Below are 26,842 nucleotides of genomic sequence, written 5' to 3' on the forward strand. Positions count from 1 at the left end.
CTACTACATTAGTTCAGTATGAGCTCAGCCATTGCTGGGGAACGTTTAAATCGTTGCTAGCCTGTAGCATAGAATGCGAGCTTTATTTTGGTGTGGGTTGGTACTTAAATTTCCCGTAAAATCCCATCTGGCAATGCTTTTGTCCTGGTTTCGGGGATATTTCTCTCTTTGAGCCACATTACACTGACACTGGCTACGGATCCAGACAGTGCTGCTACCTTTGGGTGTTTCAGTGAACTACCTCCACTCTAAGAGTAACGCAGCACAATCACCGCTGCTCTTTTGTGATTTGTCAGACTGAAATATTTGAATGCCAATTGTGTTCGCTGTTTTGGTGGCGCACCGGGGCTTTACAGCCATTGGCGAACACCTGTTTATAGGTTTTCAGAACTCAACGTATTCAATCTCTCTTTATTGTTGAAATGTTTGTTTTTAGCAAGAGGGTTTAATGTTAGTATCAAGAAGCTTTTTTTAATGAAAGTCTTGTTATTGAAGTTTCAACATCGAACATTACTTAAATTTGAAAAAAATGTCTTTTTTTTCTTTCCCTATTTTATTTAGTATGAATAGAAATTGCAGTTTTTTACCTTAAGTAGTTTGTTAGACTCAAGTAACAAGTAACTTGTTGTTAACTCAAATAACTTCTCAGATAGTACAGCCCTAAGCTGTAGCCAACTTATCATCCAGTTTTCCTTCAAATATGAAATCCACTTTCCTATTCTTTTAACTCGTTTCTTTTCACCAATTTCTCCGAGATTTTAGACTTTCTTCCTTTTCCTATGGGAGCAAACTACCTTAGTACTATACCAACCACTAACTTTTTAATAAGATAATATGATACTGTTCTTTATTTTCTTTGCTACAATGTAGATCTGTTTTCAGCTGGGACGCCAAAAAGCGCATGACACCTGACGACGCGTTGCGGCATGAGTGGCTGAAGAGTAGCAGCTCGTCTACCAGCAGTGGTACCACTACGGCACCAGTGACAGCCGCACCGCAGCCGCAGTACCGCGTGTATCGGGCTGGCAAACCTGTGACGTCGACAGGCAAGTCACACCACAGTACGGAGCGAGACCACTCGCACAGTCTGGATGACTCAGGCACATTCCTGCCACCCATACTGTGAGACCCGCGGTCCTGTACATAGACAAACTGATCTCATGAGACAATCGAGGACATTGTGTTTCGTGTTACCAGCAAGACTGACAAGAGAGCTTCGTCCGCCTCTGCGGTGGCTGAGGAGATCGTCGGTGACCAAATCTTAACTGTTTACTTTGCGTAAACACTCAACCTCTATAACAATGACTAGGAATCCAAATTTTTTGGAACTTTTACCATTAATGTTTGTAATAGTGTGTTTAAATTATACGAGTAAAATGTTAGTTTTGTGGTGTCACCGGTTTTATATGTCGAGTGATTTGTAAAACGTCTCCTCAATTACCTCAGAGACGGAGGACTCTGTATTTAGTCAACTTTACTACCGATCCTAGAAAATATAGTAATAAGATTTTCCTACTGAAGTTTGCTTTAATTTAATTTGAAGGAGTTTCATTTGCTTTAATTTGAAGGAGCCTGTTAATTTATGTACTAATTTAGTCATAATTTATCCTCTTAACAAATGTGAGTGTTTCACATCCGTATTATTAAGTATCTTATCCTATTTTAAGTTTTTGTATACTTTTATGTTATGCTTTTTTGGTTCTGTTTCTTCCGGTTATAAAACATTTTAAATTTCCTGTATATAGATGCATCTACTGTATTTATCCAATGTATTTTATGTTAGCGTTAATACTAACACTGGATATATGTGTTGACCCTTTATAATCAGATGTAAACAAAATGCTCAGAGGGAGATCCTACTACCACTGAGTTTGTACAGTGTCATATAGTTCTCTGTTTTATGCTCGGTTTGATTCATTGTGAAGTTTTTTACGCAACGGGTAGATTTTTTTGTAAAAAACTATTTAACTCGTTTTGGTTAATGTGAGAATCGATTAAGGAACTGAGTGCTGTATAAATATTTTAAATTTTGTAGTTCTAAACAATTTCCGAGTAAAACTTTTGTCTATAGTGTTTATGTATTTTTATATTTTTGTTTTGTTTTCTGGTCTATGTAGTGGTCATTCTGATTCATGTTCCAAATAAACAGAATAATTAAAATTGTCTTTCATTAATCACTTGTTTTATTTTATCCTTGATATTGTACAAGTCAGTAGTTAATGAAACTCAAAATTTTCCAGATAGTCTCAAACCATTGACTTTGAATAGGACACTTAAGTAGTCTTCTTATCCTATTGCACACAGTACAGTAGAACCCCTCATATCTGACCATAGCGGGACCGGGCTATGGTTGGTACGGCAAAAAGGTCGGATATCGTTAGAATTTATGAGCATAACCTGCAGTCTCCTCGACTTCGGTAAACGGCTATCACGACCGCGGCAACACCCATGATAATCATGGCTACACAGCTATGAATCAAACTCCCTTCTTCAGTGGTGTGTAGTGTGAGGAAAATTACCTCATCTTGAATGCTCAAAAGACTCAACTTGTTCAGTTTTGCATTTTTAACCAGTACCACAGTCCCAAAATGACATAAACTTTTCCTAAAGGATAAGATACCACTGGAGAGGAGATGCCTCTCCTTCTGAATAAGTAAAATTCCTTAGTCCAGTCCTTGACGAAGGCCTCACATTCCACATCCACATCGAGCATGTCAACAAGAAAGTATCTGTGGGTATTTTCATAATGAGAGTTCGTAAAGCCAAGGATGTCGATTATATGATTCGTGGTTCCTGTTTGGGGATGCAAGAGCAAAAGGACTCGGTTCTTATTTAGGCAATCACAATATTGTATTTTCTCTTGCTAAACATCAATCATGCCGAGATTATTTCAGATCATTTAAAATTTTAAGCTTCCCATCTATTTACATCTAAGAAACTGTATATCATAGTACAGTATATAATATTATCATATTTCACCAAGAAAAATATTTCCTTTTCCACATCTGCAATAAACTCCAGATATCCATTTCCCAATACATGAAATCTACCCGTTTCTCGTCATTGCACTTAATCCTTTCTTCCAAAGAAACTTCCATAATTCTTCTAAGTTGTTTTATGATGAATTCAATTTTAGCGAATTTCCCATATAGGGAATAAGCTATTACCGTAGTACTCATGGTAAGACCTGGACGCGGGACCGATTTTTTTTTTCATTTTGAGGTCCCTAGAGGCCAAAAACACCATCCGTTCAAATTCATATATATATATATATTTATATATTTATATATTTATATATATATATGTGTCCGTTAGCACGATAACTCGAGCAAAAATTATCCGATTTTGATGAAATTTGGTACAAACGTGTAAACCTACGTTAATTCGAACGAGTTCGCGATCCAGCATGATCGGTCCATGGGAACAGGGGTTTACGGGGGGTTTTATGGGGTAAAAATAGGTTTTTCCCATTTTTGACCCAAAAAACATAAAATTTAGCAATTTCTTTTCAAACCATTTTGTAGAGCTTAAAAAAACAAATAATTTAGTACATTGAAGCGTTATTATGCGCCTAATGGTTACGGAGAAAATTCCAAAAAATTGTAAATTTAAATTCCCATGTTATTCTTATGGAGAATAAGTAAATTGTTGTAGTTTGCTTGTTTATGAACATATTTTGATCAAATTTGGAAAATGTTTTCATTTCTTACTAACTATTAACGTTTTACAAAAAAAAAACAGTTTTACCCTCCCTGATGCAGCAAACCTAAGTACTAGTCAAACTAATTCTATTTAAATCTATATAAATAAAATTAGAGTTTTGTCTGTACATTGCTTAGAATAATGAACTTTTTGGTTATTTTTACATTTCATAGGTCAGAGAAACCGAATCAAACCTTATCTCAATTTCTGTCTGTCTGTCTGTCTGTCTGTCTGTCTGTCTATCTGTCATTCTCTTGGTAACGCTAAAATACGCACTTTATTACAACTACTCCTCAATAACTATAGCACTGTCCCGCCTGAAACTTATTTTCCAAATACTATACATATATGAGATGGTTTTAGACGTATTTCATCGAATATGAGACAGTTAGATATTTAACAGTAAACCCTTGAAAATCAAGTTTTTGTCGATTTTTGACGTGGAATTTCTGGAAGCCCATGTTAACCTTATGAGAAATGAAATTATTGAATCTTAACAGCTGTTTCAATTAAACAAGTTGGTTCTGTTCTGTGATGTTCAATAGCATTAAAGTTACAAGGATTACCAACAGGGTGCAGCACTAGCACTATTATTTCTTTTACATTTATGACAACAGCTAATTTGCAACCTGGAGGCGAGTGAGCGTAGCGAACGAGCTAACCTGAAGGCAAGTGAGCGTAGCGAACGAGCTAACCTGAAGGAAAGTGAGCGCAGCGAACGAGCTCCAACATACAGGTGAGTGAGCGTAGCGAACGAACTTCAACCAGGACGTGATTGAGCCATGCAAACGAGATCAGATAGTAAAAATAAAAGTAAGCCTACCGTTATAGGATCGACCGGCAGACACAGAGGTAATTTAACCTTTTATTGATTGTCATACCGATCCGGAACAACAAAAAACAACATAAAATGAAGCTATGTATAATAGTTTGGCCAGCATATCTTAAAATATGCAAACCAACTGCTGTTCGTTATATAAGAAGGTTTCAACTGAATATTATAAGATCCCCGTGCGTAGAACGGGTACACAGCTAGTAGAGAATAAATGTTATATTTTTAAGTAGACATTTCAGTGTAAATCCAATCAGTCAAATGGAAATTCGCTTAGTCTGCAGGTTTGCTGCGGCGGGGGTATTTTTTTTTTACTTGGCTAATGCAAGTTTTGTTAATTTAGCCCAAACGACTCATTGTTTGTACACACCTATATAGGACCTATGGACCTAAAGCCATATTTTCCAATTAAAACTTTTTCGGTTGAAATACTGTCATTTGAAGGGAGATATTATATTGTTTGCAAAGAGTGAAGTTTTTGTGTCTGTTATACCCATTCTGGTTAACCTGCTATTTCAACAACCACCCTAAACATTTGCGCCATATAAATTTTTGTATTATGATAGTTTCTGAGTGCACTGACACTCATACATCAGATTTCATTTGTGTGTGAAAATATGTTTCTGGTTGAAAATGTCAATAAGATGACCATGGCATAAATTCCAACTGGTAAATTTGTTTGAAAACAGGCACATTTTACGAAAATGTCTTTATTTATCACAACATATTTTACAACATATAAAAATAAATGAAATATTATTCTAGGATATATTATCATTTAGCGGTTATCAATTCATTAAATGTATAGGTACTCAACAATCAACAATATATAGATAATTGCAAAGAGCAATCTGGATTCTGAGTTTTGTACTTAGGTAAATAAATTATCTTAGATACCCTAAAAATAAATATAATACATCAACAGCCAAAATCATTATCACACAAAGCATTTTGGTTTGTTTACACAAAATTTACAAATTTTGAGATTAATTATAATTGTGTAATATGCAAAATACCTTTTTTTATATAATTAAAGATGCAACTTTTTCCTGGCTGCCACTGCAGCCTAGAATACCCACTAGCCAAACAAAGTTTTTAGATTACTCATTTGTGAAAAAATATATCACTCACCAACAAAAAGAAAAAAAAACGTATAAATTAGCAATTACTACATTGTAGGAATCATAATGTGGATTTAAAATTACCTTAGACCCCCTTTCATAATTGATTGAGATATACAGGTGCACCAAAAGCTTTTAAATAGTAATTTGGTCATAGCAATTTTTTTTTCAAATCATTCATTTTTTCAAGCGTTGAAGCTGTTTATGGAGCATCCAAAGCAAGGAGTGCAGAACAGATTTATATTTCACATTTACATTCTCTCTCGACCCTCTGCCAGTAACAGAACCAATAGAATGTTGGATTACTACAAATAATAATATAATTAACCTTTAAGTTAAGGAAAGTCAACTTATGATGCCTTATTAGGTACTCTTTGGTTATCAGGGGGTCCAAATTAATGAACTAATAAAGTTACATAACTAAAACTGTAATATTATCAGCTAATGGCACATTTAGCAGGGAACATCAAGTGTGTAGCTCAATCAAGTGCAAACAGTGTTGATAAAAGTTAGTGGCAGCATCGGGATTCGAACCTACGACATCTCACAGTTTAATAATCCTTTTCTCTACAAACTCACTTTTCCAAATCAGAGAATCCTACCAATAAATGTTTCTTGACAACCAAAACTTAGGAAGGTATTTAAATCTAGTATTTCTTAATATAGTAACCATTTTATAATTGTTCAGTGTTCTGTTCTATGCCTGAAGTAAGTACAACTACAAATACAAATAGAAAACTGCTGAAGGAATGTATCACTTATGGATCTGACTGCCGTGGCGAGCGTCTGATGAAGCTACAGTGGTGAACACAGTAGACGTTGTGCTTGGGCGATGTTTTGGAAACTCAGAGAAACATGCTGGAACCACCTCATGGATCCTCAGCTTCATGGCCCTGATCACCTGCGAAACATGGATAAATTAGGTGACTAGCAAAATCTGGTGTGGTTTGTATAAGTGAAAACACATTGGAGTTTTCATTTCCTGAGTATTGATAACAAATGTATGCTGGTCTACAACTTTTCTATGGGTTGATAATAGTGGTAAAACGGTTCAGATAGAACATTATTATCAATGTACCGGTATTGCAGAAGCTGAGATACTAGTATAGTTTGTTATTTACTACTGGACTATAGGCTGTTGAGATAAACTCTAGCCCAGAAGTAATTACATATATTTTTGTTTAATCTTCTTTTAACCTTGCATTTATGTCAGCATTCAGAGCTGTGCGTGGACCATTTCAAGCAATACAAGGGATGTGCTTGTACAACACAAGTGGTGTTACCGGGATAAAAACCCATGACATCGCTGTCTTGGTAGTTGGTCGTAGTCTGTCTCGACACCGACCCACCACAAAAGTTCCGCTTAAAACTAATTCTGCAGAAAAAAAATCTCAAATAGAATAATCACACATGAACTTACTTTTTTCTTAATCACAAAGATGAGGAAGATGAAGAACCCCTGGAAGATATTTGCGGCGTCCAGCAGGTACCAGAAGTAGTTGTTATCTCCACTCTGGAAGTACCAAGTGATCACTTCACATCCCCATGTCAGTCCCATCACCACAAACAGCTTGGTGTTCATTGCCAGCCTGAGCAAACAATTGTAATTATTATTGTATTACAGTGTATTCAAAAGCTTGTTATTTTAAAATGTAAGGAAACTGACAATAGTTTAGCCGAGCAACCGTTACAAATAGTAGGGGAGGGAGCCCACAATGACACATTTTTTTTTAAATTTTCTATTTGATGTACCTTTGATAATTTTAACGGTATCTTGAAATATTGCACACATTTTCCAGGAATTTCAAAGGAATTCTTCAAATTAATATCATTATTTAATATCATTATTTAATATCATTATTTAGTCATTATTTATTATTGTTTAGTATTTTTATTTTTTTTTAGCAAGTAAGACGTGTTGTGGCCCAACCTTGATTTTATTTTGTGATTGTAATTGTATTGTAGCCAAATTAAGATTTTTGTCATAGCCTACTGCATCAAAATCAGTTGTTTTTAATGCATGCGTTGTGGGTCTAAAGTACCGGTAGCATTTTTACTCTCTGGGGAGTAAAAATCAGCTGTTGTCAACTCAGTTGTAAATTTTGATTGTAAACAATCGTATCTATCGAAAGTATGAATCGATTGCTTAATCGATTGAAGTTTATTGTTGCCTTATTGTAAATAGTTTGACATATCGATAGTATAATCAGTACATGTACACTAACACAATAATAGACAAAACGATTAAATCACTCACTAAACAGCTGCTTATTTCCATTAGCAAATTAAATTGAAAACAAGTTAGATGTAGTTTTGAGAGGTTACTTAAAATGAAAACTATTTAGTTTCGTAACATAGTTTGTTAAAATAATGGTGCAATTTTGAAGAAAAATATAGTTCTTCACATGGGCAAAAAGTGTCCCTTCAACCCTCGCACATTTTCCGTTGACCTCGGGTCAAAAAGAGTCACTTAAGGCCCCAGTGATGAAATATAGGTACTATAATTTAACTAAGAACAGGTGTTTCAATAGTCCGGACCACTTATTAAAAGCCAACTGATCAGGAACAGCTAGGTCCAGTTTGGAACCATCAAAAAGCTACTGACTTTTCTCAGGATCGAACCGGTGACCATTTGATTGTTAAAGGCGAGCACTATAACCTCTCAGCTATAAACCCAGCCCATGAATAAACAGTACAGTATATTAAATCTTGACTAGAGGTCGTCAGTGGTCCAAAACTCGACCAAAAAATGTAATGAACAGAGACGTAATGTCCGTGTAACTCTTGACACTTTTATGATCTTCAGCATCTGTCTGTCCCCTCTATCGTGAGTGTTTTCTGAGTTAAATATTGACCCATCAAACACCTGTTAAACTAACTTGTTTATATCCGCATGGTACTTCAGTTTGGCGTTGGAGTTGTTCTGCATCTGTTGGAGTTCAGATTTAATCTTGGAACAGTTCCTGATGGTGAGGGCGAAGAAGACAACATTTGTAGTGATCTGGATCATCACTGGCAGGTTAAAGAATACTGTCTTTCCATGTGTGTCTCCTATGATTGACAAAAACAGACACTTTTACTTAGAAGTTGAAATTCAAAGAAGGACAAAGTAGATTGTCGAACCTTTGGTCTTTAAGAAATGACCACATTGTTGAACTGACCTACGATTCAGATTCAGTTCAGCTATCCAAGTGAGTTACAATTTATCTCAGTTCAGCCTAATTTATTAACTTGTAAAGCAGGTAAGAAAAATAAATACCCCGTTTTACATATTGACATAATCTTTGATGGTAACAATTAAAAAATGCTTCAGTTATAAAACCAGTTTGTCTCTTATTAGTTTTGTCAATTTGTATATCTTAATTTGGTTACCTGATAGACACTCATTTTTAAACAAACACAAATCTCAGTTCTTATGTGTGTTTATCTTAACATTCAGTGACAAGTTAGTAATGTATTTAAAGCTAAAGGATTTTTGTTTCTTTATCAATATATTTATTTATTAAGATTACATAGCAAAACAATTGTTTATTATGGAAACTTCTCTTTATTAAGCATGTAAGTTGAAAGCAATCTTGAAGCAGTTAAGGCAACAATGGAGCTACCTTCCCCTTTCTATTGTAAGTTGGTAAATATTACAAACTCTGTTGCTGCCACAAGTCAATGTTGAACACATGAACGGTCTACTTCATTGAACACAACACAAGCCCTATCATGACAGGGATGTAAGGTTTAAGTTTTTTGTGAATCAGATTTATTGAATGTTTAAACTGTAACTTAAATGCTTATGACCATATTCGTAATTTTATTTTAAAAGCAGTTACATGCAAAAAAACTCAAAACGGTTATGGTAAATTTAATTTGATTAACATTTCTTTTAATATTGGGTATGTGATCAATTAAACTTTCTTTTCTTCATAAGTCATTGATAAAAGTACAAGTACAAGATTATGTTCTAATCAGTACCTATGTTCCTGTACCAAGATATAGTTAAAAGTATGAGATATATCATCAAAAACATTACAATATACATAGTACATTAAAATATTATGAATTACAGTAAAAAGATTGTGTCTCAAGTCAGTGCTTGCCTGCTAGCAATAAATAATCCTGAAACTAGGCAACAGCCTGATTGTAGTCAGGAACAAGGGAGTTGTTTGACTCAACAAATATAGTCTCTTAATTAAATTTAGGCTATTTGAGGGAAAGTCCCTCAAGTACTTTTTTGCTCAATGTATGCAACATATGTTGAAGCTGATTGCTTTTTGATAAACCTCAGCTGTTGAGACCTCAGCTGTTGAGCTATTGTTTAAAAGGTAAGATCAAGTGTAGGATATAGATTTATTCCCCTAAACCCCCTAAAATTTATAAACTGATCATAGTTAAGTTCCCACTATGGTCTACCATAGACTCAGTGTAGACTCAGAACATAAGTCGTTAATGTCTGTATGTATTTAGTATGAGTTCTGCCACCCTGATACTCATAGACAAACATTGGCCAATGCCCCCCAATGCTGTATCAGGAGGTCAGGTCAGGATAAGGTAGAAGCCATTATTGCTGAATTAACTAGTAAGGTTCCTACATCAAGTTCAGACACTAGTATAATTGGAGTGTTAGAAGGCCAGGATGAAGGAGGAGTTATCATGGCTGAATGAACTAGTAAAGCTCAAATTATTATCTTTTCCCCCAGTCTCCAATAAAAGTTGGCAAGATTTTTTTAGGAGGCCAGGATGGTGTAGGAGTCATTGTGGATAACTCAACTAGTATGTTTTCTACCAAGTTATGCCAGCCTGATACTACCAGCCAAAACAAAATTGTCGATTTTGTAGGTCATATGCAGCAGGGACCATGATTGACTTAGTTAGTTAAGTTCTACCATGTTCTGCTATCCGAGTACACTCAGAAAATAATTAGGTAAATTTTCTATTATGAGGCCAGGATAAAGTAAGAGTCAACATAACATGACCTACTCGACTGGTAAGGTTCTTACCAAGTTATCATGTCATTCTGGTACTATTGGGAAAAAATTTGTCAGTTTTGTAAGAAGACCAGAATTGAGTGAGTCATAAAAGTTCATCCCATTCCATTCTACACTCCTTATAATTCTATTCAGCTTAAAATTTGGAACCAATGGGTGGCACTGTCTTAAATAGCTAATTGGTCTGAATACTGTGAAAATATTAACACTGTTAATAAACCGGTATCTGAATAAATTAAAACACATACTGTATATGCAAATTCGTAAACATCTGTTTAATTTAAAATTTTTTTTATATTTCTATGCTACAACCTGTTAATACTTACTGTGAAACCAGCAATAGCGTAGACCCATGTTTGGAAGGATTCCCTGAGGAACCAGCTTGTAATTGTCTACCAGGAATGTAACAGAAGTGATTGCTAGAGGTACCAACCACGCGTACAGTGAGTACCACAAGAACTTTCGACAGGACTCTTCTGCCTTGGCCGTGTGTGACTTGATGGCTCTGGAACATTGTTGTATGGTCATTTTCACTTTTTTTTAAGAATGTAGCAAATGACGGCTCAGATAGAAATCAAAGGAAATTGCACTATTCTGCATCTATTGTATCCTCCCCATCCGCTTTTTTCGGATATTCTACTCAAATATACACTTCCATCTATGCAGCCTGTGACGTAATTGCGGTGGAACCGTTGCATTCTCATTTAAATTTGTGTGTCAACTAACAAAGGTAGAGGTGTTAATCACATATTTGTTGAAAAAAAGCTCTGAGTGTGCCAGAAAAGATAACCAGGAAAACTAAAACATAGCAGGTATACTGCAGTTTTAGAGTTGAATTGTCGAGTCGAGAGATTGCTGAAAATATTATTCGATGTTTCAAAATTCGTACAGTAATCACTCTTCGGGGTGAGCTATAAGTCGGCTGCCCTTGCAGTCTAGATGGATTGCTATTGCTGCAACTTTCGCCAGGTCAACAACGAAGACAAACATTCGACAGCACCACAGAATGAGGATAAAGAGTAAACACTGTAGCAGCTCAGCTGCTAGATTCATGGTTAAAATTGTACAATAAGTGAACTGGGAATCTAGATGGTCTATTTTTGCCAATCTCAGTGACGATAAAATATTCATCTAATTACACAATTTTATGGCAAAATAAATGAGGAATCAAAAAGTGATCAATCAAATCAAATCATTAAACTTAATCTACAACTCTTGTGGTCATCAGTAAAGTTTTGGAGAAAGTTTGTGACATCGGAGAAGTTTAGCACGATATTAACCTTTGCAAAGGTTTACCAGTCACCACGCCCTGCTGTTCGTAGAAGTGACATTGTGGACATAACAAACAAAGTGTGCTTGTCGCCATCCCTGCTCTGTACAATGTACACAAGATATGCTTGTTCCGATGTCCGTGTGATAGGTCTCAAGGTCTACTATCACTATCAGCTGTTCCCTAGTTGACTCAGCTGAATTAGACCTACATTTTAATCTCTTAAATGATAAAATACGCAAGAGAGTATCAACCCGTTGGCCATAGAATGGACATTTACAATCAGCTGTTAGTGACGTCGTCGCTTCTTTTTTTGTCACTTCACAGTTGCTTGAGCTTGACCCTTCAACGACTTTCACGTTTTTTCTTTGTTCTTTCGTGGTTCTTTCTCTTTTAAATGCTTGCGAAAATACGACTATGCTTCCACTTTACTCTTGTGGGAAACTGGAAACTATTTCATCTGATTTTGATCTGCCTTTTTTTGTAGGAATTGAGTACACTAAATATTTCATATTTTATGTTGAATAGGTTATTTATGTAAAAAATGTGTCTAAAAAAGCACAAGCAGGGCCTATATACATTTTGCATGTGTGTTCTATAATTATATGTATTTGTATTAGGTATTTTGTGATTTAATAACATAGCACATTTTTCTACAATATATACTGATAACTTGTGATACTGGTACCGTTCTATGAAATAACAGTGCAGTTTCAATTCCTAAAACGTGTTTAAAGGCCGGTGGCGTCTTGGGATCCATGGGAGATGAGGAAGTCTGCCTACAACCTGAGAGTAACTCGAACCCTTGACCCTTGGGTAGAGATGGGGGGGGGGGGGTAAACTAAAGGCTTCATAGTCCAGGTGTGGAGACCACAAGTGTATATTGTAACTTGACCTACTACAATCGATCATCTTTTTCTGTCTGGAGACGAATTGTTATAATTATCACATCTTGGAGCAAATTTACGGTGAGAAACATACGAAACTTTTTGCTCAGAAACAGATTAGTATCCTCCTTGACCATGAAAGAAAGGAGTTTTTTAAACGTGAATCGAAAAACTCTACAAAACTCGTGCAAAGATAAATATTGACCAAAGAGGCTTGTAAGGCTATTGATCACATCAGCCTGAACCAAATGTGTTAACAAACATAAACTAAATCTAAAGACTATTCTATCTTTGTAGCTTTGAAGCTGTGAACAAACAAATAAACAATGTGATGCAACTAGTAGTAACAGCTGACTAAATGCATGCAATCTCTTGTCATTGCCTCTTTCTAAAAGGGTAATAAGTGCAGTTCAAAAGATTTGTCTATAGACAACAATCAACAATGTAATCAAGCTTGAACACCAAATAAGTGTATAATAAGTTGTACCGTAGATGTAGGTTAATAGTCAAAGATAAAACATACTCCCTTGTTGTACGTACTTTGAAGAATAACTGAGCTTGCATATCAATTGTTCCTAATTACAGGCATAATCGGGGCAAAGGTATCGTTTCGTAAGAACCCAAAAATTAAGAACAGTTTGATCTATATATGTCTTACCACACGGATAACGGTATAAGCACTATTAGGTCTAAAAAATAAGCTAAAATATAGTATTGTTAATAGAAATTCCTAACAGTTGAGGGGGCACAGCCCCCCTTGCACCCCCATCAGGGACGCATGTGACAGCTAATACCGCAAAAAACATCAGTTCACATGGGTTACGTTACTGCGTCGATAGTTTATGTATAGAATATTTTGTAGAGAAGTGATACCTGTTTAAATTTTTTACAGGTACCGTATTATCGTCTTTATGAATCAGTTGAAAACAATTTCAAGTTCGGGTCTGCCTGGTTTATGTATAGAGGGTTTTGTTGTTTAATTTTCTTTTAAGATATTTCAACATAATATATTTGTAAACCATTCCCTGTCCTCTGGTATAAAAGTCAAAGCACAAATCGTAACATCTGCCCTAAAATAGGCAAGACTAGACACATTTATTTATTCTACGTACATTAGTGCATTCAAAAGTTACCACCAAAAAACACATACCAAAACAAGATACAAACTTTATAATAGGATTATAAGTCTACTTTCACTATTCATCGTCAATGGTACCATGAATATTTTAATTTAACAAAACCATTGATATAATTTTAAAACATACAAATATCACACAGTACTCTGGAATCAGTTATGCTAAACCATAGACTAACCAACACAAGTAGTGTTCTCATCCCATTGTAAATTTTGAAGCTCTTTTTTCGTGTCTAGTTCGTTTCCGGTGACATTGATCGCTAATGTCGACGAAATTTCTTTTCTATTATTTTAGGGTTACTGTTTGATTATATATCTAGGTAACGAGTTATTGTTTAGATCGTTTTATTTGGTTAAACGAGGTTTAAATGACTGAATGTAAACAAAACACGACCTCTAGTGCACCGAACGGAACTAACAATAAAATTCAGCAAGTCTTCAGCTCATCCATAACGGTGAGAAATCTACCAAGAAAGTATGTTTTATCTATGGTTAAACGTTCTGTATGGAATCGGAGAAAACTGACTTCTATTAACACTTGAAACACGATCTGTCAGTGTAACTGGCTCATTAGTTGATGACATGAATCTTAATTGGGTCTGAGCTGTCTGAGTCAGACTTGTGAATTTTGCATTCTGTAAATGCCATTCAGATGATTGTGAAATGGGAACAATTTCATGGTTTTTTTCCTGATAAAAATGGAAAAAAGTTCAAAATATTGGATGGGTAAGATCTGAATAGTTTTTGCACACCAACTTCCCTAATCAACCAATTAATTTCATTAGGTTATGTTGTAGTGTTGACCGTGTAGAGTATTTCTTTGACAGCTGATCAGATGTTCTTTAGTTTTTTTTTCGCTCCTGTCAGAAAATGAAAGAACGTATCCCCAAAAAACATGTACGGTACTGTATTTAATTTATTCTTCATATAATTCCAAAATTAGAAGGGATCAAAATGTTCATACCGTGGATCTGTTTTCGGCATTAGTGTCACGATTATCTTTAAAATTAGGAGTAAAACATGGAATCTCCAGTAATTAAGGAGGATCAGATGGGCTGACTTAAAAAATGCTGAAGAAATAGTTTAAGATCAAGTAGATTCGTCATAATATTTTTTATTCTATTTAAAACACATACTTCATGCCCATCAGTTGGCTGTAATACAAAGACTATTTATTGCGTTTCCCACCCGTTACTCATTTATATAGTCATTGAATAATCACTTCCACCCTGTATAATGTATAATGTCCGGTGATCAGTCTTCCTCTATGCACAGCAGTGCGGGAACCGGCGGGAACCGGGCGTAAAATTGGCGGGAGGCAGTCCAGCTGTTCTTTGTAAACCAATGCTGAAAACTTTACTACAACGTCCGTCCAAGTTGTCTGTGTTCACAAATGACTGCGTTTACTTCTGCGTTGTTTAGTTTTGCCAGAGTAGCCTGTCAAACCTACATAAGTGATAACGTTTAGTTGTAACTAAGACAACTTGGCTCAGCCATATCTGTTTGTTAAAACTAAGAAACTTTTCTCGGTAATGGATTGCGTATTTATGTGTATGTATTTTTTCCAGAAGTACATAAATTTATTGAGGCTTATAAATACTGCAAACGGAAAAATGCAGAGGTTCAGCACGGTGTGTTGAAATAATCGTTTGTCGACATTTTTAGTAACGTCTTTTGTTATTGATTATTTTAGAAACCTCTACTGTCCGCCGCGATAGACCTACTTGTCTGTGCGGTGATCTGAAAACGTCGGAGTATTCGTTCGTTACGGTACTGGTTGGTACAACCAGTAGCCTGTACCAGGTAAGCCAGAGCTCACTACGGGGCGATGTCTACTTGTACCGGCGTCTAGTTGTACCTGCTGCATTTTGGTGACAGGCGTCTAGTTGTACCTCGTCCAAAGCTGTAGGTACAACTTGACGATGGTGCGGACGTCTAGTTGTACCTACGACTAGTTGTCTCTACGTCTAGTTGTACCTCTTAAAAATCTACAGGTACAACTAGTCGGGTACGCCACCGTCTACTTGTACCTCATACGTCTGCGTCTACTTGTACCTAAGACTACTTGTACCTACGACTACTTGTACCTACGACTACTTGTACCTACGACTACTTGTACCTACGACTAGTTGTACCTACGCCTACTTGTACCTACGTCTAGTTGTACCTACGGCTAGTTGTATCTCCCCTTCAACTTGTCACCAGTTTAAGGGATTTATTTTATTTCTTTAAAAATCATACAATCTTACAACAATTTTTTATAAACAACTTGCTACAAAAGCCAGGAAAATTTGGCTTGTCTGCAGTTCATTGAGAAACCCCTGTTCTTGATAACAATGTACTTGTGTCCCTTGGTCAGTCCTTATCCATATTACACTTTGGTTTTCCTTATTTCTTGTCAAGATTTGTTATCATTGTTTTTTCCACTAAAACTCTACCTTTCTATAGACAACAACTTAGCTAGCATTAACTAGCTTAAACAATAACTTTAAACAATTATCTTAAATAAATAAATTCAGAGTTTACAATAACAAGTAATTGAGTATAATGAAGTGTTTTTGTATGGTATTAGTCACAAATATGAAATCGACCCGTGGTACGATAGCTATTTTTCACCAAACTACACAAAACTGAGAAAATATATCCTACTAATATTATAAATGAGAAAGTTTGGATGTATGGATGGATGGATGTATGTTTGTGACAAGTAAACGCGAAAAATACTGGTCGGATTGGGCTGAAATTTGGTATGATGATAGCTCACATTCCCGATTAACATATAGACGCAATTTTATCTTAAAAGTCCTTTCGGGCTCCACCCCAGTGGCTCTGGAGTTTCCAATGTTAACCTTACGAGTAATCGTATTTAAAAGGAATAAAAGAATTTTGTCAGCTGTTTCAACTACACAAGTTGGTACTACGATATTGAATAGCATTAAAAAGTTACAAGGTTTACCAACAGGGTGCAGTACTATTATTTTTTTATATTTATGACAACAGCTATCCTATTAAGGCCATAAAGTCATAATTTTGTTTTTAAAAGTCTTATGTGTAACTATTTTTTCACCACACTATGATGTTTTTGGCTGTATTACATACGTTATAATTGGTGGCTGAAAGTTATGTTTTGCTGGCCATGCCAGCTGTCGTCGTAATTTGGGGACCGAGCAGGCTTTTTACAGGCCGGGGCCGCAAAATCAGCTGTCCGCTTACTTACTTAAAACGTGAATGCATTTTAAATACACAATCAAAATCCATAGCATTGCAATAGAATTGTGTTATTATCACCGTTGCCTAGCAATTATATATTTTTATTTTTGCTGATTCCTCAAATTATTTCTTCACATAACCTTAAAGTTGTAGTTGTGTTGACTATCAGTGTGCATTATTATAGTGGTGAATAGTGATAATAGGGTATAGTGCGGTGAAAAATAGCGTTCGTACCACGGACCGAAATGGTTTTGCACATACCTACCTACCACAACCTAATTTTCGGCCCTAGGTACGAAATATACTATATCAACAGATGTATAGATCAAAATGTTTCTATTTCGTGTTCTCTTCCCGTTACAAAGCACGGGTACAACAGCTAGTCAATAATATAGGCAAGCATGTTTCTTTACAACCTTTTTATCAGATCGTGAACATCACAGAGAAAATATCCGCATATCAGTGGAAATGTATTTTCCTGGCGATCTACAGAATGCCTTTATAAATTAAAATAGGCTAAAAAGACATAAAAAAAGAATTACAAATTTTTATAAACTAACATGGGTTTAACGGGTTGCTATGCTGGTGACGAAGAACAACTAGGCTAATTATGAAAATAAAATCAAAACAAATGGAAAATATTCCAATCACATGTATAATTTTAAATTATAATAAGTTAAAAAGTTAAAAAGTTAAGTTAAAAAGTTAAAATCACATGTTAATTTTAAATTATACATGTGTTTGGAATATTTTCCATTTGTTTTGATTTTATTTTCATAATTAGTTGTTCTTCGTCACCAGCATAGCAACCCGCCAACTTCATTGTACACTTCATTGTTCATGTTCATTGTTCACTGGGAAATCCATTGTAAACTATAAGAAATGCACACTAATCAATGCAAATACTTTAAGGTTATGTGAAAAAATATTTAAAGGAATCAGCAAAAATAGTAATACATAATTGCTAGGCAGCGGTCTATTGCAATTCATTAAGGATATACTGCTTGTATATTTAATGATATATATAAATGTTTTAATTAAATAAGCGATTTTCGATACTAGGGCTGGAACATTTTAATTACATTTATAGCTGCCATTTCGACTCTGGACAGCAATGCGCAGCTTTCAGCCTCCAATTAACGTCTATAAAACTACTAAAACATCGTAGTGCGGTGAAAAATATTTGCAAATCATACTTAATTGACTCGGAACACTGCAGTCCTGATTTAGTTAAGGGTATTATTAAAAAGTACTCGTGCAGTAATCAATTAAACAGGGTAACGAATTGAAGGATAGATACAACTAGACTATAAGGACGCAAAATACGCGTAGGTACAACTAGTCGTAGGTACAACAAGACGTAGGGACCACTAGACGGAGGGACCACTAGTCGTCGGGACTACTAGTCGTAGGGACAACTGGTCGCATAAGTACAAGCTAGGTGATACTACTTGTCGGTGGGATACACGTCTAGTTGTACCTACGTCTACTTGTACCTACGTCTAGTTGTACCTCCTAAAAATCTGCAGGTACAACTAGTCGGGTGTGCCACCGTCTACTTGTACCTACGACTAGTTGTCCCTAGGCCTCGAGGTACAAGTAGACGTAGGTACAACTAGACGGCGGGACAACGAGACGCGGTCCCCTCACTACGGGTTGCCGGAATTTTATCCCCCCGGAATTTTACCCCCTTGGCAAAGCTGACGTCACTATGACGTAGTAACCTGAGCTCGTTTAAGTTTGTTCGCGGGGAGTCTAATGAAAATATACAGAGCGTGATAAATTAGATTAACATTAAAAACCGGAATTTTACCTCCTGCCCATATAACTAGCGTTTAGGCAACTGTAAATGTAGGGCCCGGATTTTTACCCCCAGGATTTTACCCCCGGAATTTTACCCCTTGTGCAGATAAAGAAATTAGTCAGCTTACGACTAGATACACCTGACCTCCAATGTATTATGTTCCAACGAACTCCAGATTGTATATTATGTGCACTGGATCGAGCACTGTCGATATTGCGGCCGTCATAGTGTCAACATTAAAACGCGCGAACCTTTTCCTCGCTGCAGTCTAGTTCTAGTTCCTTGTTTGTTTTAAACGTGCATATTTTCTAAGTAGCCTATGTTCAACTACAACTGTAAATAAAAGTAGAGTGATTTTTGCAACGGCGTCGAAGTTTCTATTCCTGAAAAGCTACTGACGTGGAGGACGTCTCATAAACACGATAGTTGACTAGTTCAGCTGCCGCATCCGTTCAAGTATTTCACTCACTGTATTGCGTGTTGTTCTGTACATCACAGACATCTATTTTTAGGGCTTATCATTTATTTATTTTATAGTTTTGGTTTATTATGGGCTGTGCTGTGAATATTTTAATTCAAATTTGGTTGGATCTAGTATGAATAGGTTCAACATCATCCATCTTTGTTTCCGAAAGGTGCTCAATTGATTGTTTTTTTTTTTTTTTATGCATGTAGATTCATAGAGAAAACACTTTCTCGAAAATGAAAATTATGCATTCCAAAGTAATGATTTCAGTTGCTAGATATTCGCAATATGTAATAATTCAGTATTTATTTGGCTATAACTATGTATGCCTTATTGTAACGCTCTCTTTCTCTTTAAAATCGTTCCTAAACATTCCGTTGTGTTTTTAAAAAGTTTGATCGGATAAGGTTTTTTATTTAGCCAAAATAAGTTTTTTATAAACACTTTGTACTTCGAAATTATGGAATTATCTGTATATTTTTGTTCTACAAACTTTTTAACTACTGTATCGAAGCAACCGAAAATCCTCTTAATGAGTACTCTGCTGCGACGGCAGTAATTCCTCACACTTTCGTCACAAGATCTCACAGTGTACGTGCGAAGAGATACTGGTTTATAGAAACGCCCATTGATGACACGAACACTAACATAATCTTGTTCAAATTAGATAGCAAATAGAGCCATTATGTCCATTGGTGTAATAACCCCTTAAACATGATTGAATAAATAACAAATGGAAGTAGGATACAATAAGATTTTGAAAACAATTTGACTACTTGATGAAATTATCTAGATAGACGAGTGAGTGTGCTCGCCTTAAAATCTAAATGTTGGGTTAGCTCTGTGCTGAATGATTTGGAATGCACATTGCAGCTGAATGCTGAAGTGTGGGTTCTGGATTCAGATTCCATGTTGGGCTATTAATTAATAAAACTGTCCAATACAAGGCTTAACTTAAATATAATCTAGACTAGGGTCTAGACTATTCTGTTGAAAAAAGACGCAAAAAATGCCAATGTCGTGGGAAAACAAAACTCCCCCAAAATAACAAATTAATCCAACAATCTTGTGCAACAAAATTACATCGAAAAGGTTTTAATAGACTAATAAAATGTTATTGTTTGCCTCGGCCCTTGGGTCCAATATTGGGCCTGTCTTGGCACCCCAGAGAGACGTTATTGGCTGAAGTGGTCAACATTGACACCATGACGTCATCCGCCGTTCACACAATGTCACGTGATAGGTTACCTGTGTAACGTAGTCTAAATATCAAGTATTGTAGGGAAATATACAATGAAACACGATGATACTCTAACATACATTTTGATAGCAAAGCGATAAATAATATATCAACCGGATACAAAGCCGTAAGCCAGGAAAACATTGTTTGAGAGGGGGGCCTCGGATGTTTATATACCGAATAACCCAGAAAACATAATAGTAATCATCGTATCAACCTTTTTTGTTCTTTTTAACTTCTAACTCCCCCATTTAATAAACATTCGTTTGGACATCCTTAAATGCTACTGTTAACAACGCATAAGCACGTGGAGGAGGCTTGCTCCTGCTCGTGGACCTGCTGCGTGGGTGCTGTAGGCAATGCTATTACGTCCCTTTTATTATTGTGACACAAGTTACAGTGACGGCAATAAGAGTTAGTAACAGGTGGAAATGAGGTGAATTTAACTAGTTTCCGCGTGGCGAACGAGCTGAAAGCGATTTCCGCTTACACATCCGGCCACATCAGTTGATAGATACAGTACCATACCAAACATAGATTGATCTTGTGCAGCCAAACATTATCATTGGACAAGGCAAGGTAAGTCAAACAAGAACCGATCAGCTTTTACGGCCTAAAGATCTACCAAAAATTACGATCCGATTGCCGATAAGATACTCTACAGTGAAATACAGCTGGTTAATACTGTACGGTCAGATGCTGTCCACTCAGATAATAATCGATCAGCTGATAAGATACTGTGCGGTCAAACTATAACAATCAGCTGAAAAAGTAGTGCATAGCAAGCACGTCATAATACGCGGTAAAATGATGTATCAGTGCCGCTAACAGTAGGTCTGTGATGAAGTCAATGGTTTGATGAAATAAAAAAAATCTCAGATTAACCGATCCTATACAGTACTCTTTATGAGCAATGTTTACTTGTTCAGTATGTATGCTTGCTTGTTTGGACAGGGATATTTATTTTAGATATTTATTCGAAATATTTATTTCTGGCATAAAAACGTGATTGACGACAGCCCACCCCAGGAAAATTTGTACTTTGCTACACAACTGATTTTGTCACCAATTAACTATGTTGTTTAAACAAAATAACAAGAAAAAAGTAAACAAAAGACTTGTAACATGTGTTTATAACAATCCATCCAAAGTATACTAGCAAATTACAATATACAGCTCAAAAGGAAAACATCAGTTGTAACTTTTGAGCAAGATTACTCTGAAGATTAATCTATTTATGGGAAAATAGTTCGATCAAATACTGATAATTTTACTTAGCTCTCTCCTAACAAAACTTAATCCCCAAAGTACTGAGGCAATGGTTAGCAAACTTTGGTTTATAGCCAGTCAACAAAGCTAAATGAGTGGGGAAAAATCATGTAGTCCCGGTTTTTTGCACAGTTGTAGGGCATACCCTCCTGAACAACTTAAATAATATAACTAACAATAAATAATTAATATAATTAACAATAAAATAAATATTTGAATAATAGTATTGTATTTTTATTTTATGTAAATTATAGTTTAATCAAAAATTTCCAATCAGCGGTTTTAGTTTAAAAAAAAAAAAACTGTCAAAAAATATGTTTATGCAAGTAAGTATAGGTTTTTTTACCATCGATTGTAAAATAAATTAATGTGTTGTGGATTTCCAGGTTAAAATTTCCATCATAATAAATTGAAATTTAATTGAAACGTAAGTAATGAAAGCCAAAATTAGTTGTAAAAATAAACTTGAGTTTCCTTTATATTGATTTTACAATCGAAATAAACTATGCCGATCCATGGATTGGTCCCCCGATACTAATCGGTTAAAAAGTGCAACACTGACAATGGATATGGGCAACAGTTGGTCTCAAAGGAATCATACATATCATTCGATAAGTTATAGTCCGGTCAAACGTTTTCCATACACTCACCCGAAAGTCCACCATATGTCGAAGCATATCACATTCAACCAAGAAAATGCAGCCAAGAAGAAGAACTGTATTCCGTAACCTGAAACAAAAAAGTTAATTTTAAAATTGTTGATTTATCCTTCCCTGGTTATAAACGTGGTATGCATAATAATGATGGTTATAAATAATGAAAGATTTCTTATATTTCTTTTCACAAACAATTGTTATGTTCACGCTACTTCAAAGTGCAGCACCACTTTTAAAAACTACGTTACTGCTCATACTATTTTTTAAATGCGAATCATATTATATACTTTAAATTTTGAAGTTTTAGAGTTGAGACCACTATTTCAGTTTATTGGAACGCGTGGATTATTCACAGAACTGTATGGTTTCCTAACCTTTTGGGACAAAGGAAGCCTGTAAATTAACTACGGTTGGCTTCCATTAAAATTTAAAGAAATCTTTAGTTTTGTACTTGTATATCATTTTAACACTTATTCTCACTTCCATTGTCTATCCATTTAAACCCGCCCATGATTTCTTTCGCAGTTTAACATTTAACGTTTGGCGTCTCGCTTTAGCCTTAATCATTCAGCTTTATGTATGTATCATCTCAGAGTAATAAAACAAAATTATTATATTTTGTTTTATTACTCTGAGGTATCATATACTCAACATTATTATTTAGTAAGTACAGTATCCAGGAGTTCTGAATGTAAATCTCTCAGTACCCATTGGGTAGTTGGAACTGGTCGTAGATGGACCTGGGAATCGTGGATAATCAGTAAAGAATATTTATACTTGCGTAGATACTAACTTGACATTATATAAAACTAGCTGTACCCGCGGGCTTTGCCCCGTTATACTTCATAAGTGAGCTTGTTCGCATGGCTCAATCACGTCCTGGTTGAAGTTCGTTCGCTACTCTCACTCACCTTTAGGTTGGTGCTCGTTCGCTGCGCTCACTTGCCTTCAAGGTTAGCTCGTTCGCTACGCTAACTCGCCTCCAGGTTGAAGTTCGTTCGCTACGCCTCACTTTTTGGTTGCAAATTAGTTGTTGTCATAAATTTAAAAAAAATAATAGTGCTGCACCCTGATGGTAATCCTTGTAACTTTAATGCTATTGAACATCATAGAACAGAACCAACTTGTGTAATTGATACAGCTGTTAAGATTCATTAATTCCATTTAAATATGAGTACTAATAAGGTTAACATGGGAAACTCCAGAGCCACTGGGACGGAGCCCGAGAGTCCGATCAGAATAAAAACAACTTAGTTTTCCTATTTAATGTCTAAAGAATCAGTGTACCAAATTTCAGCCTCCTAGGTAAATGGGAAGTGGGAGAATTAGTGATGAGTGAGTGAGTGAGGGCTTTGCCTTTTATATATATAGATGGATCTATGCCAATTCAACGAAATTATTTTAAGCTACTCTATGAATTTGCCTTTCTCATAACAACGATAGGTGTTGGTGAAAATACTTTAACCCTACTACATCTTACTCACTTTCAATTCGTGATTTCCTGTAAATGTAAAATATTCTATACATAAGCATTTGTGTACACGTAAAAATACATGTACAAAGCTTGATACGTATAGTTCTGGACATGAGTTTCTAAGGTAATAATAAAATAAATTGATTGTTCGTGTTTTTTATGTTGAACATGATTAGTTAATTACATAGAGATTCAGTAGACGGGATTTCTAATCTGACAGTGACAGTGATGTAGGTCTGCTGTGACTGGTGTGTTCGGTTTGTACGGAATTCTCGTGTCATGTTCTAGCATCACTTTAGAGGATTACTCCTAGAAACCCTTATTCAATGATCCGTTCATCTATTTCATACATAGTTTACGGTCGTAATTATTTTACAATGAGAATATTTGAGTAGTCACAAACCTTTGATGTTAGTAGTAAGAGTTATGTATCGATCGTATACCCTCAAAATACAATTTCGAACCATTGTTACCAAACCTATAGGTTTTCAGTTTGCTTTAAGCTTTACCTACAACTACTAGAATAGACTAACACAATTAACTTTAAAAATATTTGCTTAGCTGAATATAATATTGAAACTGTAAATGCCATGGCAAAAGTACATTAATTATTGTGAAATATTTTATAAAAGATCTAACTCGTAATTACTAAATCTATATAAAACAAAAGAAAGAGTTGTGATACCAATACCTAAGGGTAAATTCTCGTAAGATGTACAACATATATTTCAGACAAATCAATAGTCCTACAGTAATACATTTTTTACAGCATTGAGGGTTGTACTAAGTTGTTAAGAATTAAAAGAATCAAATCATACCATATTTTGATTAAAATCGTTCATGCCGTTTTTGTGAAAATATACTTTTTGGGTTTTTATAGGAAACTCACTAAATTTCAAGAACATGAAAAACGCTGGGAGATACCATGGATTTGAACCAACATACACAATTTAGAGCAAATCGAACCACAGGTGTAGTCTGCAACTTTATAAACCTCCACACGGACAATCAATTCTGGGTGATTCCAAAACGGAAATTTCTACCCAAACTCAAACTACACAATTTTAATGATAACAATACTTCCTCTATACTATCATTGAGTATGGGGGAGAATGTAACGAGATATAAAAATTGATAAAATAAAAAACTATCTCCAATCACTTATCATTTGAATGGGATTTGCGCACCTACCCTAGCAAGGATCTCTTTCGTTCGCAAGAAGCCTTGGACCATCTGATAACATTAATTATATTGATTATATTGATTTGATATTGAATTATATTGACAAGGTAACACAACTCACTTGTAGCGGTGCACAGCGGCTTGGGCAGAACACTAGACATCAACTGACTACAGACTAGGAAGGCGTATGCAGCCAGGAGGGAGGCCACGTGACACATGAGGGTTCGACCGTGGAGGTTGTGAAGGGAGGGCAGACAGGCGTACACCAGGAAGGTGATGAGTAAGAACACTCCAGAGACTAGGAGTCCTAGAGCGATCACCTTAAAGTGGAACGTCTCCTTGGTCCGAACTGGAGGAAAGCAGAGAAAAGGGACGACTCTTCCTCCCAACCGCTCTAGACAGAAGTCCCTCCAGTCTATGAGGTTGTGGTGCAGAGGATTCTCAGGGATCAACAGGTCCCCCGAATCAGTCACTAAGAAGAAATCGTCCGAAGATCTCTCCGGGTCCAGGGGAAATTTCCCGTTCCGACACTTGAAGAAAGCGTCTTCGTAACCAATCCCGACGGATGAAACTGAAGACGGAGAAGGTGCCTTGTCAGGACGAACGGAGTAGAACTGCACATCGAAAGTATCCTTGGTGTTGTCACAGTGGAACGTTTTGTAAGCTTTGCCGTCTCTGCAACACTTATTGATGCAAGGTGTAGTTCCACGATCACACGTGACAGTAGCGTCCTGACAAGCTCGGATCACTAGGGAATAGTCGTCTCCGGTCCAGAGGTCCACGCAGAACTCTTCAGGAACCAGTAGAACGTCAGAAGGTCCTTGGTGCTTCAAAAGGATCGACTCGCTGTCCTGCCTCCAAACATGACGGTGATGTATGAAGATATCGACTAGAACCTTTCCTCTAGGACATTTCGGAACTCCCACAGACAACTCCAGTGGGGTGTCCGAATCGTTAAGGAACATCGTCCTTAGTAACTCCACACTCCTAACCTCATTCGGATGATCCCCCCAACAGCCTTCTCTGAAGTCAGAATACCTTCTGGACTCTGGGCAACACTTCCTCACAAAGTTCACTTGAGGCACTTCCACTTTACCACCCCCGTCACTGCAAACCACACCTTTTAAACTGGTAAAATTTAGATTATCTACTACATCCAAACAGTTTATTTTCATGCCCTGAAAGGGCCTGACTAGAGAAATGTTGCCGTTACAGGACAACGCGTCTTCAGAAGGAACGTCCAGGAAGATGTGAGATGATCCTATGACGCAGGTTAGGTTGTGATCCAGGATATCTCCAGGACGACAGCACTTGCGGGCCGAGACGACGACCAGCACCGCCATAACCAACGACGCCGACGCCGACGCCGCGGACGTCATGCCTGGTGGAGTGGAGCCGATCCGCTCTCGTCGCTACCACCACACCGACTGTGGAAGCAGCGCCGCGCCGCAGCGCTATATTTAACCCTGCCGTTTGTACGTGTAAACGAAAACGTCATTGGATACCCAGATAACTTGTATACTTCTTATCAACCACAGATGTTCGCTGAACATTATATTGCACTATATGATCAAATTTATGATTGATAAACCATTTTATCAGAGGTTGTAAATTG

General features: G+C 36.3%; 2 protein-coding genes across 4 annotated transcripts in view; one reads left to right on the forward strand and one right to left on the reverse strand.

Moving 5' to 3' along the window:
* The window catches only part of LOC128999642 (dual specificity tyrosine-phosphorylation-regulated kinase 4-like), a 161,443-nt gene extending 159,269 nt beyond the window's left edge, over nucleotides 1-2,174 (forward strand). For all 3 annotated transcript variants that reach the window (XM_054426253.1, XM_054426254.1, XM_054426255.1), the window contains exon 12: nucleotides 883-2,174. In XM_054426253.1, the coding sequence (XP_054282228.1) occupies nucleotides 883-1,126 (244 nt within the window). In that variant the 3' untranslated portion in view covers nucleotides 1,127-2,174. The remainder of the gene's footprint in view (nucleotides 1-882) is intronic.
* A 3,054-nt stretch (nucleotides 2,175-5,228) lies between these two features.
* Nucleotides 5,229-26,635, reverse strand: LOC129000169 (G-protein coupled receptor Mth2-like). Its single transcript, XM_054427108.1, has 6 exons — nucleotides 25,349-26,635; nucleotides 22,566-22,644; nucleotides 10,961-11,139; nucleotides 8,535-8,706; nucleotides 7,076-7,244; nucleotides 5,229-6,556 (listed from the first exon to the last, which is right to left on the reverse strand). The coding sequence occupies exons 1-6, from the start codon at nucleotides 26,604-26,606 to the stop codon at nucleotides 6,410-6,412; spliced, it is 2,004 nt and encodes a 667-aa protein (XP_054283083.1). The 5' UTR covers nucleotides 26,607-26,635; the 3' UTR covers nucleotides 5,229-6,409.
* Nucleotides 26,636-26,842: the final 207 nt, after the last annotated feature.

Source organism: Macrosteles quadrilineatus, unplaced genomic scaffold, assembly GCF_028750875.1.
Source record: "Macrosteles quadrilineatus isolate MER2022 unplaced genomic scaffold, UCM_ALF_1.0 Scaffold_8__2_contigs__length_117827958, whole genome shotgun sequence".
NCBI classification, from domain to species: domain Eukaryota; kingdom Metazoa; phylum Arthropoda; class Insecta; order Hemiptera; family Cicadellidae; genus Macrosteles; species Macrosteles quadrilineatus.